Source organism: Miscanthus floridulus, chromosome 8 (assembly GCF_019320115.1).
Source record: "Miscanthus floridulus cultivar M001 chromosome 8, ASM1932011v1, whole genome shotgun sequence".
Taxonomy (NCBI): Eukaryota; Viridiplantae; Streptophyta; class Magnoliopsida; order Poales; family Poaceae; genus Miscanthus; species Miscanthus floridulus.
Window position 1 is genome coordinate 43,433,729 of NC_089587.1, and position 15,452 is coordinate 43,449,180.

The window sequence follows — 15,452 nt, forward strand, 5'->3', positions numbered from 1 at the left end:
ACAGCAGTGCCACTGCTGTCGTCCATCTCCGAACCGCCCGTCATCGCCAGCGGTTAGTCTAGCGACGGCTCTTGTACGACTCTGATACCACTTGTTGGCCCACAGGATCACCGGCTCAGGTGAGTGAACCACTCACCAGCCTTGCCGAGCACCTGCTAGTGTTGTCGAGCACCCACTAGCCGTGCCGACCATGGACAAGCATTGTTCGTCCCCACACACTATGGCTGGAGCTAGAAGAAGAAGGGAGAATAGAGCAAGCACACATAATACAAGACACCAACGTTGGCCGAAGCCATGTCTGTGAGATGGCAAATCTGAACTCTCTTTACTGAGTTGCCGTGGTAGTCTATTTATACAACTCTAGCTATCTAGTCCTAGCACAGCGCACCTGCTGTAACAGTAACTAGATAACATACAGGGCTAACTCTACGCTGGTCACTGCATGTGCCTACAGTGCTGCAGGTGAGCCGTGCGGCGCCTGCACCTGCAGCGGCTACAGTATCACAACAGGGGGCCTTTTGACGCCACCTTCCCTTGCTGTGTTCACACAAGGTAGCAGTAGATTATCTAACAAAAGCTAGCAGGTCCAGACTCTGCAAAATTAAAGCCCAAGCTTGCCGAGCAAACACACAAGACATGAGGATGTGCTGGACATTTTCCTCTGCCTGATCATAAAGCAGACACGCCGCCGGATGAGGAAGCCCGCGCTTAGCAAGACGATCAGCTGTCCAAATGCGCTTCCAAGGTGCGAACCTAACGCTTCTAAGGAAGGAAGTATTGTAAGCCGACTTGCTGCTATACAGCCCCGAATTGGTTGGCCATATGATGTGCATCATTGTATATGATGTGCTATGCTAATTTGGGCTATAACCCATGGAGAAATCAGGCTCCTCCGTGCCGTCTTTCTGTGCTTTTGTGAAGATTGTGGCAATCTTTGAGACAGGAAATTCTACTTCCAATAATATAGAGTTGGAAGAACTATCAATATTCTGACATCTTGCTTCAGTGGAATGGTTATCAATCAATGAGAAAAATGACTTCCACCTACTACTCATGCTGCTTTCTGCCATCTTATGTTGATTTCTGCACTGCCTCCATGCGGACTGGATGAGACAGGCTGCCCATGTTTTCCTCTGGTGCGAGTAGAACCAGAATATGTGCTTCAGGTGCTTGGAATGCATCATCCTGAATGTGTTGGCCACAAACTTCAGGTCATCGGCTTGTAGGGAGAATGCCTCAAGCTCTGTGTTTGTTTTCATAGTCCTTGTTGATGACGGATAGCTGTCACCCAAACTATGAAGTAGTGCCCATGTGACCAACTCGCCACATATATCATCTGGGTTTAAGATGATAGAATTAAAGAAACCCATCCTGCCACCATCTTTTGTGCTGCTCTCTACCTTCACAGGGTCTCCCTCATTAGGTGCCTTCAGCACAAAGGAAGTATGTCATACGCACACAAAGAACGTCAAGTCGTTGATGATAAAATGGGCAGACCCAGTGCCGGAGGCTCCCACATGAGTGGGGTCTGGGGAAGGAAAAAACTGAGGCAAGCCTTCCCTCCGCAAAATCTGCGGAGAGGCTGCTTCGAACCCGCGACCTGGTGACTCAGTGAGACAACTCTCACCATTGATGGTCACAAAGAGCGTCAAGTAGTTGATGATCCATTGCAGAAAATAGCAGCGCCTGTAATTGATTGGAGGACTGTGCTATATTCAGTATTTTTGTTTATTGCTCATCAGTAATGTTTCTCTTCTTTCACTTGAAATCTCAAGTAGTAGAGTAGATGTCATGTTATTCTAGAAGATATTAGCAGCATGCCATTATTCTAGAAGATGTTGGCACTTGGCAGTAACCAGAAAACTACTTGAGTGATGTACAAGATCAAGGCATAGGCACTGTTTTGTGTCTCGACAAAGATTGCTAGGTAGCTGCCTCAGGATCGTGTCCTCTTCAAGAAGTGTGTTGCCATGCACTTGTATTCCAAGAGCCAACAGATGCAATTTTGCAAATCATCAGGTATTTCATAATCTGTCATCCAATCCTCCATTCATGTTTTCTGTATTCTCCAATCTTCAGTATTTGTAGAAAGAGATCTCATGTATATCTGTGGAAATCTACTAAAGTTGTACTGTTAACAAGATGGTTAATTGTTTCTGTTAAGATAACTTACTATCATGCCTATTAATTGAGCAAACAAACAAATGCTGAGAAGGGTTAGCCCTATGGCAAATAGGTTTTCACCAGTGGGTTGCCATACAACAAACAAACAAAAAGGTATTTCACACTTCTTGAATTATGATAGCTCTTAGTTTGAGCATGTTTGTAAGGGTAAGTTGCATGTTAATAGAGTACCAAACTGGAACTTACAAAATGCATGTAGTGTTGAGATGTACTAACATTAGCTGCTGGAGTCATCACCACAGGGAGTAGAAATATTTCTCAGGAAATGATGTTGTCAGAACTCCATTTTCATTGCTTGAGTGAATATGCCATAGTTAATACTGATAGTGTTGCATTTTGTGAAGACATTTGTGCTTTTTGCCGAATTTTTGCTTTCACTTGATGTGGCATGAATGCACTCAAGAAACTTCGAATCACATGGTGTCTTGTTCATCATCCAGTCCTCAACAGAGCATTGTGTTTCCCAGCCTGTCTTCTGCCAATCAACTGCAAGTAGATCGAACAACCTGGTGGAATGCATAACATGAAATACTTTTTTATAGGACATGAAGCACTATTCTTTTGCATAGAAAATTACATGTTAGGCCCAATTCTATGGTTTCTCAGGTCTTGGAGCACAATTCTTTTGCATAGAAAACTACATGTTTAGCACAATTCTATGGTTTCTTACATGTGCTTGATAAGTAATAGTGAGGTCCCTGGGGCTAAAGCACACTGTTGCTCCGTTTGTGGCATGATTTGTTGTTTTTCAATGGTCATTAATGATTTTTACTGTACTTCACTCTGTATTTCATGTTTTTTTTCTAATGGCCTAATTTCAGAGAAGATGAAAATTTATAGACAGCTCCATCCCACCCGTTTTTAGTGATAAAGCTTGCTGTGTCGATAATGTTTATGATGAGCTCAATTATGACATAATCTGACTGCAGACTGGACCAAGATTATTAGAAACTTAGATGCGTGGGTATGTTTGAAGCTCAAAGATGGCAGAACTGCACACACAAGAATCTGCGTATAGGAGGGCAAGTGCATTAGGGACTCATTAGTCATACATATATCACTCTTCTGACTGCGGCTGTGCAGGGTTTTTTTTTTTATTTTTTTAACGAAGGACACACACATGTAGAAAGGCAACGCAGCAACTAGGTCGATGAAAAGTTTGTTCTGATGCACCTCTATGTAATCGTTTTATGATCCGTGACAAGCTCACCCTTGCCATGCACTTTGGAGACTGGAACATAAGCGGTGCAAAATCTTGTGTCAATAATATATGAACTATGAAGAACATGTCTACAAGAGTCCGCAGGCAAGTGAGTACTATGGCCAAATGGTGGGCCTGCAGAGTTCGATGTGTTCACGGGAAGAATCATGTTCGTGAAGCTACACCAACGAGATGTACATGCTTTTGAATATGGAACTAATGTATTTTGTTGCCAGTCAGTGAAAGACACCAATACATGTATTTCCTGCAAATACAGTACCACTCTGTATTTGCCTCGTGTCTACCTTGGCCCTCGTATGATAGTTGTTTTTTAGTGATACATATAGTAGGTGTTAAACCTATGTAAAATGGGAGATTTTGCATGTTCTCGGCAGCATTTAAGGAAACTAAATTTACACTTCTGCTAAAAGATTGGGTTGCATCTTAGGAAACTAAATTTACACTTAGCGGACCATCTGGTGAGGCCTAGCCAGCTAGCCTCGATTGTGCCAAGTGGCCAAAATTACTGGTGTGCATTGTATGGTGACTCAATGACGCCTGACGGATCATCCAATGACAATGTGTCTCGATTATGTGTCGACTTAGCCAAGTCACTTGACTATGATCCGGTGGTGATTTTGTCACCCAATGGATCATCCGATGAGGCATATTTTGATATATTCCCATCTGATCGTTGGAAAATTGTGTGTTCTCTTGATGAAGAAGACCTGGCATTTGCTCTTAAGGCTTGCAAAGAAAGGATTCAACTATGACTCCAAGAATAACAAGTTCAAGTTGAGGCGGAAGGACAAAGAAAGATGCTAAAATTGTGGCCAATATGGTCACATGTCTTACGATTGTCCTTATCCCAACAAGGGGAAGGGAAATGACAAGGACAATGGGAAAAGGAGGAGAAAAGTGGCGAGAAAGAAGAAGAAGAAGAAAAGGAGGAAGCCAAAGAAGAGCAACAAGAACCTCTTCGATAAGAAGAAGACTGGAGATCAATACCCCATTGCGGAGCATCAAGAATGGACAAGCAATGTGAGTGACTCAAGCAATGAAGATGAATATATAGCTAGCTCGGCTCTTCACTGGTGGATCTCCACCACTATCACCACCGCCAATGTGTCTGATGGCAAAAGATAAAAGGTCAGTAAGTAGTGGTAGTGATAGTGATGATGTGCTAACTCTTTATGATCTGACAAACTTGCTCAATGAATGCTCTAGCATCATTAAGAAGCAAAAGGTCATGAGACACTTGAGCTTAACCACTCCACTTTACTTGAAAAACTCAACTCAAGGGCTAATGGAAGTGTGCCTAACAAGGAACTTGAGAGTAAATACTTCGAGTTGCTTGCCAAGTACAGCGACTTAGCCAAAAAGTATATTGAGAAACTTTAGTGTTGCAAGGAGATAGAGGGTGGGTACTCAAAGACCAAGGGCCTTCATATTGAGCTAACTCAATCCTATCAAGAGCTCAACTTTGCTTACAATGCCATCAAATATAAACATAACACCCCTTGCACTAAATATAATAAACTTGAGGTTGTGTTCAACAATCTTCTTGACAAGACAAAACTTGAGGTCCCTAAGGAAAAGAAACATGCTTCTATCTCATATGACTTGCCTTGCAATGCAATTTCTTTATCCACTCTTACTAACCTGTTGAAAGGGTCAAGGAGCTTGAGAATGAAGTGGCAAAGGTTGACCTCAAGCTTTGAACTAGTTCGCACGGGGGGAATACAAGCACACAAGGAGATTCTCTTCAAGCCCTCTAGGTATTTGAACAATCAAGGCCTTGGGTCTTACCCAAAGGAGCCATAGAAAGTACCACCCTCATTGGAACTCAAGCAATGCTTTTGTCAAGGAGGTTGGATCTTATTGTGCCATTGTCAAGAAGTTCACAAGGAATGCCCTATCCCCAAGCGTACTTTACCTACAGTGCCCACTATATTCAAGTCTTCTTTTCATGGAACTCACTATCTCTTGAGGAGGATTAACCATGTTAGGGGAAAGACCAACTGGGAGAGTGTCTGTGCATTCAATATTCTTGACTTGGTTTTCAGCAAGGTGTTGCTCAAGACTTGTTACTCTTGGTGCTGACACTTAGACTAGCTAGGTGATCTTTCCTGTGGAGTTTCTTGTTGGGAGGCTCCAATTGGTGTCTAGGGTTTGTGTAAAGACCGACAGGATAGCTAGAGAGGGTGTGAATAGCCTATAAAAATTCTTCAAGGAACAATTCAGACAAGAGTTAGATACAAATATGACCCTAATAGCAACTACTTGTCTATGCTATAAAAAAACAAGCCTCCTACACAATTCTAGTAGAAAGGAAGCACCAAAGCAACAAGCCAACACTACTCAACTACATCTACTTGAGCAACACTAAACAAGCAACTACTCGAAACAAGTTACTTAACTAGTCAATTACTCTAGTGACTACACAAGCACAAGATGAACAAATGAAGACGCAAGTGTAGTGGGGCACAAACCAAAAGAGACAAGTTGACACAATGATTTCCTCCTGAGGTCCGGTTGCTTGCCAACAACCTATGTCCCTATTGTGGCGTGTCAAAGATCGCCACTCCTCCAAAATGTCTAGCAAGCCCTCAAGCTAGCTTAACCTCAATGTTGGTGCTCACCTATGGGCCAACTCGATCACGAGGTACACCCGCTGCCACGAATCCACTAGAGTTGCTCTCCACGATCTCTCATGGGGATGAGCACAAGAGCTCATCACGATCCTTCACCGAAGCCTCCGCACAATCTCCAAGCGGTGCTCGACGGTGTCTGAGCCTCCAAACCGTCCATGAGGTGGTAACCTCCAAGAGTAACAATAACTCCATAGCTAACATGCTCAACTAGTGCGACTAGATGCAAACGTACTCTCAATGTAAATGCACTATATCACTCCCAACATCACTCAATTGCGACCTCAAGTAAGCAAAGTTAGTGGAGTGGTTATCTCAAGCTTCAATGTGTGTTGGTATCAACCAAGGGGTCCAAAAGAGGTGAAATGCTTGAGCACACCACCTATTTATACCCCTCCCCTCCCACACAAAATTAGCTGTTGGCAACTTTCAGTATTGAAAATGGGAGCACCGGATAACTCCAGTGTTACACCAAACTATTCCAATGATCAACTCCCAACAACTAGAAAACTAGTCGTTAACTGATGTTGAACCCTCCAGCGAGCCACCAGATAGATCCGGTGACCGCCAGACACCCTTCGGAAGCTCTTTGGAGTAACACTCTGGTGCCCCCCACTAGAGAGCTTTGGTGAACCAATTGAATCTCCCACATTGTCAGACTTCCAGTGTAGCTAAGCTCTGGTGCGTCACATCCGGTGGCCACTAGAAGTTAATGTGGCAGCACTAAAAATCAACCAATAGTTAGGCACTGAAGAACCCTCTGGTGCACCAACTCCGATGATGACAGGATATTTTTCGGTGAGTGCAAAACAGCCTCGCCAAGTGCAGTTCTTAAACCAATTTTGCAAGTGTGCTAACTCCAAATGTGTTCTATGTGAATGCCAACATTTTAGCACTAAGTTAGCATTTTAAAAATATTTTTCAAAGTATTTCACTTGCTTCCTCACCACGTCACTAGGTCTAACGGATATGCAAGGTTAGTTCTCATCTAGTGGCACTAGATAACAACATTAACTTTGAAGCTCCCTCTTAATAGTACGACTATCTCTTGTAAACCCGACCGTGCACTCTATCTCCCTTGACCAGCGAAAGCAAAAAACCTACAAGTATACCTTTTTCTTTGGGCTTACGCTCTCCAATCCATCTTCTCCATGGATGAGCATCTCCAACTTGTGGTTATCAACAACTTCACCTTGATTTCCACCTTGCTCAACACCTTTTGGTGTGGACTAGTTGCAGAGCATAGTGGAGGCGAAGCTAGGCTCCAACCTTCCTCCCTTGCTAGGCGTTGCAACACCGGCTACTCCTGTCTATAGACATTATCCATGCGTTAGAGTAAAAAGAGACAAGTAGTGCGCATGTAGGGTAAGTCAGAAGCTACTTGAACTAGCCCCTTCTTTGTTTGGTGCCATGCTTCGCCATTGGTGTTGACTAACCTAGCTTATCACTCAAAGCATTAGTCCACTAGTTGTCACTCAATTATCAAAACTAAACTAATGCTTTCAATTTGAAACTCATTGTTCCGAAATGGATAATAGGTATTCATTGGTGGAGACTTGAGACTTTGTGACTCAAGTGAAGAAAATTGGGTCTTTGTGACTCTTCGGAGCTCCAACATGGATTAGGATGTTAGGGCAACAACCCGATAGCAGGAGGGAAACCTGGTTGTTTTTTTTTGTCAGTTTTACGTTTGCATTACTTTGATGTCATAAGCTTTTGCTTTGCTTCTTGGTCCATGGAAATTTATTTCGTGACAACCAGAATTGAATGTTAAGTGTGCTTAGTGATAGGTTTACTTTTTGGACTTAAGTATCCCTCTCTTAGTGCAAACCTTGCTAATTGATGGTCCTAACAACTCCTTAGTGTGATCTTTTCGGTCTTATGTGCATTGCAGCAAGCGGGTGAAATAGTTTCTATCTAGACAAGATTTTTGTTCCTTAGTGTGAACCTTTATAAATTCTAATACAGTTTGTGTTGCTTTAATTTTTTTAGAGTTCTAGGGCAAAGGCCCGGTCTTAGCATTAACAAAGATAAACCGTTTACAACATCTAGGTACATAACACCATCCCAACAAGTCCACAAAAGCACATGGTAAAAAGTTTTTTTTTTTCCAGAAAACACCACACTAACCTCAAAAACCAATTAAATGGCCCACTCAGAACCCAACTTCACAAAATTGACTCATTTCTCCACTTGAAACACCTCCCCCAAAGGCGATAACTCCACCAGGCGACTTTTGGCTCCAACTGGCTGTCAGCTCCCAAGGAGTTGCACTCTAGTACAAGAACTTCTTTCATTTGTTACCCACTTTTTTTTATTTATGTAGCCTTGGAGATCTGATGGCTTCAGCTTCTCCGGTCTTGTATTGAACTCCATAATCTTTTCTGGTTGGCAGAGTATACACTAGCCCTGGAGCATGACTTTTATATTTAGATTAGAAAAAGAGGGTGCTTATCTTTCCAAAGAGTTCCCTGAAAGACTGTTGCTTTAATTTTTAGATTTCAGATGACCTTTTCTTGGACCATTCGTTGTTTCACTTGTATTATAACATGGTGAGAATATGCCACTAAGGGCTCCTTTGAAACACAGGAAAGGAAAAACGTAGGAATATTGTAGTATTGCAGATGCAAACACAGAGGATTAAAAACGGTAGGAATTTTGATGGAATGGTCGTTTGGATAGGTCATGGGAAAGTCATAGGAATTCTAAAGGATTTTTAACCATAATGAAGTTGTTTTATTTCCAGTAGCTGATCGGACATGGCTACAACATTTCTTTATCTATCGTCATTATATAGCTGCAACATCACTTGGTTTCTCATTCTTCATGCACAGGAATTTTACCAAGAGGTATGACTGGCGAATGCTTAGGAATTGGCATGCAAAGGAGTTAATTCCTATGAAACAATATTCATGTTTCCTGCAAACCAAACCATAAAAAGATAAGAAAAATTCCTTTGTGAACAGTATTCCTACAAAATTCCTACACAAAACCTACAATCCAAAGGAGCCCTAAATGATATAAGAAGATGCATCACATTTGACCGTAGACTGTTGGACGCCTATCTACTCAATCTCACCCCTCAAAATCCCCCACCAAATCTGAACCTCCAATTTTTTTTTTTTGGCCATGTCGTCGTCTTCGCCTTCCCTCCTCTCATCGCGGCTCCCCTCCCCCGCCACCCTCTTCACAAAGAAGCCGGCTTCCCTGCGCTCCGTTTCCTCTGCGACGGCGAGACACGGGGTTCGGGTGGTGGTAGCCGCGGCGTCGGCGGCCGCAGCGGCACCGGTGTCCGCGGCGCGGGTGCGACCGTCGGCGGCGGAGGTAGCGCGGACGGTCGTGGAGCTTGCCGCGTCTGGGACGCTCTCCGTGGTGAGTCCCGACGGCTGGCCTCTCGGCGTCGGCGCGCGCTTCGTCACTGATGCTGCCGGTGCGCCCGCGCTCTGCCTGGCAGCCGCGGGGGTCGCAGCGCTCGATGCGCCGTCCAGCTTCCACGTCGAGGTGAGGGGACGCTGTTCGGCTCCTCATAAAGATTGGGTTTTTAGGGGTTCTATTCTAAGATACAATTCCTGTGCTAAGGTAGTGTCAAGCCCGGGAAAGATTCCGTTTTCCTTTCCATCTTCTGATGCGGCGTTCCGTGTTGAGCTGATGATGCGAAATGCTCACAGATTCTAGAGTTGTATGAAATAGCTTGCATTTCAGTATGCAATCCACATCAATAGAAGGTTGCCTAACTATGTGATATGGGAATTAGATTTAAGTTCTTAACTGTTACATTATTTGTAAATATTTAATGTTGGACAAATTACATAGTATAAGGGTGTTTAGAAAATCATGCAAAGAATGGAACTTTGCGACTTATTTAGTATTTACTGTTTGAATTTGCAAATCATGTTTCGTTAGGAAGGTTGATTAGTGGTATAATGAAACTACTTTGCCAAAAAATATTTGAATTCTCATGCTACTTTTTGTATGAAATAAGTGTCTTCACTGGTAGCAGTGTGGTTCTTTTTATATATGCTTACCATCCTTTTTTACCTTTTGGTGGCTGCAGTTTCGACAGAGTGGGGCTAGGACACCACAATGTACTATGCTTGGTGCCTTAACTAAGCCTAGTGATGAATCTGTGTTGAAGGTAAAATTATTAGCGTGTTGCATTTTGCTAAAGACATGAATTTTGTTGGGAATAAGCCAGTGGCTATAATGGCAGTGTGTCCGCAGCCCACCCTAGACATGTCCTATTATGCAATAACGAAAATGTATTATTCTTTGCCATCCATTTCATAATAATTTTTTCTTTGACTCATTCTGAGGCTCTGAACCACCATTGCTTCCCATGCTTGACTGTAGTTTTGTTTTTATTTTTTGAACCAAAGTTCTTGAGCATAGTTGGACCAATGCTTTGTATTGTGCCTTGTTAAATTGTGCAGAAGCTTTCTACTAGGTGGCAAAAGAAATTTGGGGAAGAGATTGATCAAGATCTTTTGTATTTAATATCTGTTGATCGGATCTTGCATATGGAAGATTTCAATGAGGTAGAACATACACTTTTATTCAATTTTTTTAGTCTCTTTAAATTGTTTTTTTGTTTTTCGTATCATAAATAAGTGAAACTCAGAGCTCTTATAGCTCTTCTAGTACTCCTACTGGAGTAGATTGTTTATCATTTGACTATGAAATCACTTGGTTTCCACCCTAAACCCTAAACCACGCTGCCCCAAGGTGCTTAGGCTCTAGGGATCCTTGGTCATGTTCTGGTCGTGTCTTTTTTGCTCCAGCCCATGGAGTTTTAGTGGTTTTGTGTTTGGGGTGTGTGGGAGGTGGCCCCTTTTGAGTTGGGTTTTGTTGACTCGACTCTTTGTACATTTTGTACTTTTCTCTGTTAATGAAATGGCACGCAGCTCTCTTGCATCGTTCGAGAAAAAAACCCCCTAATTTTCTTCATTTACAACAGTTATATGTGCTCTCATTTCCCAATACTCGTGGACATAATGAGAAGTTAGAAATTGCACTGAGTTATCCATGGACTGAGTTTCAATTGTTGCTGATTGGTTAGCCACCCGAAGGTCGATGGCCCTAGGCCCACCTAGCACCCAGTGGGTTTTTTTGGCCAAATTTGTCACAATTTATATCAGGCGGTAAGACTCAACCGCTTGTACCAGGTCCGTCCTTTCCCAGACCCCGCACAGAGCGGGAGCTCTCTGCACTGGGTACGCCCCTTTATATTTACAACAAAGGGCGTACCCAGTGCAGAGAGCTCCCGCTCTGTGTGGGATCTGGGCAACAATTCGTGAAAATATTTTCCAGACAACATAACTATCTTGTAATTAACCAATGGTAAGTGCATATTACTTTGGCACTATTATATTAAAAGATTAAAAGAGGGGATTAGAATCATAAATATTTTAGGTTTGTAGAATGTGCGACAACAATGGATGGTCATGATCTTCCTAATTTGCCAAATTGAAACTTTATAAGTAGTATGGATTACTCAAATGTTCTCTTGACCCTGAGATTATGCAAGTCAAAGAGCCCGGCGCTTATTATTTTTCTCTCCAATATGCTGCAATAAAATGCTTCCACACTTTACCTTCCATCCTCGTAGCACTTAGGATTGTTTGGCATTCTGCTGCCTGCTGATTTATTCTGTCCATTCAGGACGGCATGTGGGTAGTTCCATCGGAGTACACCAGTGCAGAACCTGATCCTCTACGCAATTTTGCTGAAAACATTGTGGAGGAATTTAACAGCAAAAATGCTGAAGACGTCCATAGGATATACAGCATATATGTCGAATCAGATTTACAGGTACTGATCTCATTGATTTTCCTACTGCTTTATTTCTTGCAAGATACCTATTGCGAAACCGGTGAAATCTCTCTGCTTCTTGATAGATATCTTATGGTAAAACAATGAAGTTCATTATTGTTGGTCTTTGTATTACTTATGAACTATATATAATCAAACTACAACTCATTTTGTTTCACAAAAAAAAAATACAACTCATTTTGAGTAAATTATTCCAATAGTGTGTTGAAAGAAGATGATTTGGTGTGGTTTTCCCCCTTCCTTAGAATAGATGCCAAGGAAAATGAATGAAAGTGCCTGTTTCATGTATTGTAGAATCCACCTTTTTTAGTCCAATGTGAAGTGTGTGTACTTTTTCAATCTGAAGATTGAATGACTCTGGCTATTATAGACAGCTCAAAATAATCCCTGATGCTCTCTGAGAATTTTATTTTTTTTTATAGAGTTTTAGGGCCAAGCCCCAGTCTTTTAACATCAGCCAAAAGACGGTTTCAAAACAGTTTAGCACTATGAGAATTTTATTTTAGGGCATGTTTTGGATAGAGGGGATCAGGATCTAGATCCTTGGCATTTAGTTCAATATGAACAAAGTTAAAAAAATGCCTAGAACAGCCCTGCTTTTCCAAACAGAGTACATGTCTGTAGTCAGATTTGCATCTCAGGAGTTCATATTGTCCTGTGGTGACAGGTGGCAGATGTGAAGATGATATGGGTTGACAGGCTAGGTTTCGATTTTCATGTTCATTCTGGGGAAGGTATCTTTGCTGTTCGGATCCCTTTTTTAAGGGAGGTCTCTGATGAGAAGGGGGTAAAATCATCATTCAACATGATGTCTCATCATGCCTGGGAGGTGGAGAAGAGCTATGCCAGTCCAGAGTTTGAGAAGGTACAGTTCTTGAAGAAGGTCAGATAGCAGTGTGAATTCTATTTCTGTGGTCCATTATTTTTTGTTATTCAGAAGAGGAGTATAGTGCGGAGCTTTGGTTCCTCTTAACATGTATTGTTTGTCTTATATGATGATCATTTTTTGTACCAAATACATTTGATGCAATTGACATCATGAATTATGTGATAGTAATTTATTTGAGAAGAGGAATGAATTTGGACCGTAAGATCAGCAAGAATAACTCTGGACCATGAGATGAGAAGCAAATTAGATGCCGCATGAACACCATGCTTTCTTGTAAGGTTACTGCTATTTGACCGTGTCCGTGTGTCCTATTAATGTAAAGCTTGGTTTTAGCATGCACAATGCCTGGAGAATCCACAGCATGGCAGGTAAAACATCTGATGACCACTCGGTTGGTAGATAGAAGGCCCTTCTGCTGGGTATTTTCATGTATTAAAAAAAACCATATGGTTATATTCATAGAGTGTAAAACTTCTATGTAACTACTTAGCCATGATTTTTTTAGTGCGTGACCATTATTCATTGCAGCATATGCTGCATGATGTGAATTCAATACATGATATAACCAATTGTTCAATTAGCAAAATAAGCAATTGCTACAGAAAAAAATGTGTCTTCTCTTCCCAGTGTGGGCATGTGACTGTGCCCAGTTGGCATTACTAAGTACGATCAGAGTCATGTATGTATTTTAGATAATGCTGAAGATCTCTTACCTTGTGATTTCCTACATGTGCAAGAAACATGCGGGTAAGAGCTTGCAAGGCATGATTGGAGGGAGGTCAATGGGTTTTCATGTGGGAGAAATTCTAACCATCTGACTCCTATGCCATTAGCTTGAAGGTGCACATGCCATGAGTACTAGCGATGTACCCGTGAGCAGAATAGAATTTTCTAGGCCATGAAATTTCTATCTGCTTTGTGGTAATTGCACTAGCTGCATCATGTTTTTGAGTGCATAAGCTCTATTCTGCCGATTTTAGCTCCTATCTGCATAGGAATGGAAGATTTTGCGGTATAGTCGTTCCACTATTCAGAGATTCCAGTTTGCAAGATGTTGTAGATTAAATCTGTGTACGCAGAATGGCACCGGAAAAATGCAATCTGTAATTTGTCAATTCACACACTCTATAATCTGGTTCTACCTTTTCAATCAACAATTAATTACCGAAACAGTAATACTACTAACATCAGTGCCTGGCCGACACAATCGTTGAAAGAATTTTCCATCCTCAAGAAAAAGAAAATGATTTGGTCAGATGTTGTTGGCTTCGTCGTCCCCATTGGGCAGCTTGATGTACCTATGGCCCGCCATGATCTCCTCCACTTCCTCCACGCTCTCCCTGCACTCGAAGTAGTAGGCGGTGACAGCGGCGACCGAGAACACCTCCACGGCGCCGAGCAGCAGCACGTAGGCGACGCCCGCGGCCACCCCGGCGGCGGCGCTGCGGGGCCACCAGCTGAGCGCGAGCGTGTACACGGGGGAGACCGCGGCGCCGAGCGCGCACGTGGCGACCACGTACACCGCGGCCTGCGCGGCCCGGCCCCGCATGAGGCGCCACGCGCGGGACACCGCGCCGGCGCCGCGCCGCCCGGGCTCCGCCGCGGACACGGCCACGGACACGGCGCAGACCACGGTGAGGTAGACGAGGAAGAGCGCGGTGAGGAGCGCCAGCAGCGCGTCGAGGAAGAGGAGCAGGAGGGAGTAGTCGAGGAGGACCACCGCGAGCACGGCCAGGGCCACGATGGCGGCGGCGCAGGCCAGCTCCAGGACGTACCCGAACGCGACGGTCAGTATGGGCCCCCAGATGTTGCCCTTCGCCGCGCCGAGCGTGTCCCCCACGGTGGCGCGCCGGTCGGTGGAGGAGAAGGCGGCGACGGCGGCGAAGACGGTGGCGATCTTGATGGCGGACCCGGCCACCACGGCGCCGAGGAGGCAGGCTCCGATGGCGAGCAGCAGGCGCCGGAGGTCGGACTGGAGGGCCCGGACGAGGTCCCGGTACGCGGCGGTGGCCGGGTCCACGCGGCTGATGGCGTCCGCGTCCAGCAGCACGGCCGCCGCCAGCGGCTGCACGGACAGGGCGTTGCCGAGGAGCAGCGCTGCGGCGAGCGCGGCCGTGAGGACCAGGAGCGGGGCGAAGAGCCAGCCGTTCCTTGCCGGAAGGACGGCGCCGTGCTTCAGGAACGTCAAGAAGCCCGGCGGCGAGGGCGGCTGCTGGCTCGTGGTGGTGGCGGCGGCTGGGGGATCCATGGCCATGGCTGGTCCTGGTCGGTCTCAAGAGAGAGGGGATCGGAGCGAGGAGAAAGGCCGGCAGGCTGGCGGCTAGTCATTAGCGCGTGGTGGAAGGGACCAGGACAATGGATGGATTGGTGAGGCTTTTGTAAGGGAAGCGGCGGCCGAGGGTCAGGGAATTGGACTGGGAGGGAGGGTGCGGAGTGGAGATTGGAGAAGGGAGCCGGGGAATAAACGCATGTTGGAGGCGACATGGAACGAAGGTTCTTTACATAGGTGATGGGACGGCAGCATTGGATGTCTTCTGGATCCGGCGAGCGGGGCACATGGTTCTCTTCTCCGTCTCCGTGATGCAATGCAACTCTCGGCTGCGGAGAAAAATATACGCCCAAGTACTTGTAGATCCCACTAGTTCCCAATTGATTGTGACTCTGTGACGCAAGATTTAACAGTACAAAACCAATGCTT

The 15,452-nt window shown here is 44.4% G+C and overlaps 2 protein-coding genes and 1 pseudogene across 2 annotated transcripts; 1 reads left to right on the forward strand and 2 right to left on the reverse strand.

Moving 5' to 3' along the window:
- Positions 1–854: 854 nt before the first annotated feature.
- Positions 855–4,990, reverse strand: LOC136468958 (probable cyclic nucleotide-gated ion channel 14; annotated as a pseudogene).
- Positions 4,991–9,105: 4,115 nt separating this feature from the next.
- On the forward strand, positions 9,106–13,013 carry LOC136471795 (glutamyl-tRNA reductase-binding protein, chloroplastic-like). The gene is made up of 5 exons (XM_066469545.1): positions 9,106–9,537; positions 10,091–10,171; positions 10,467–10,571; positions 11,695–11,844; positions 12,533–13,013. The coding sequence occupies exons 1-5, from the start codon at positions 9,166–9,168 to the stop codon at positions 12,755–12,757; spliced, it is 933 nt and encodes a 310-aa protein (XP_066325642.1). The 5' UTR covers positions 9,106–9,165; the 3' UTR covers positions 12,758–13,013.
- An 829-nt stretch (positions 13,014–13,842) lies between these two features.
- Positions 13,843–15,452, reverse strand: LOC136471796 (uncharacterized). The gene has a single exon (XM_066469546.1). The coding sequence runs from the start codon at positions 15,006–15,008 to the stop codon at positions 14,007–14,009; it is 1,002 nt and encodes a 333-aa protein (XP_066325643.1). The 5' UTR covers positions 15,009–15,452; the 3' UTR covers positions 13,843–14,006.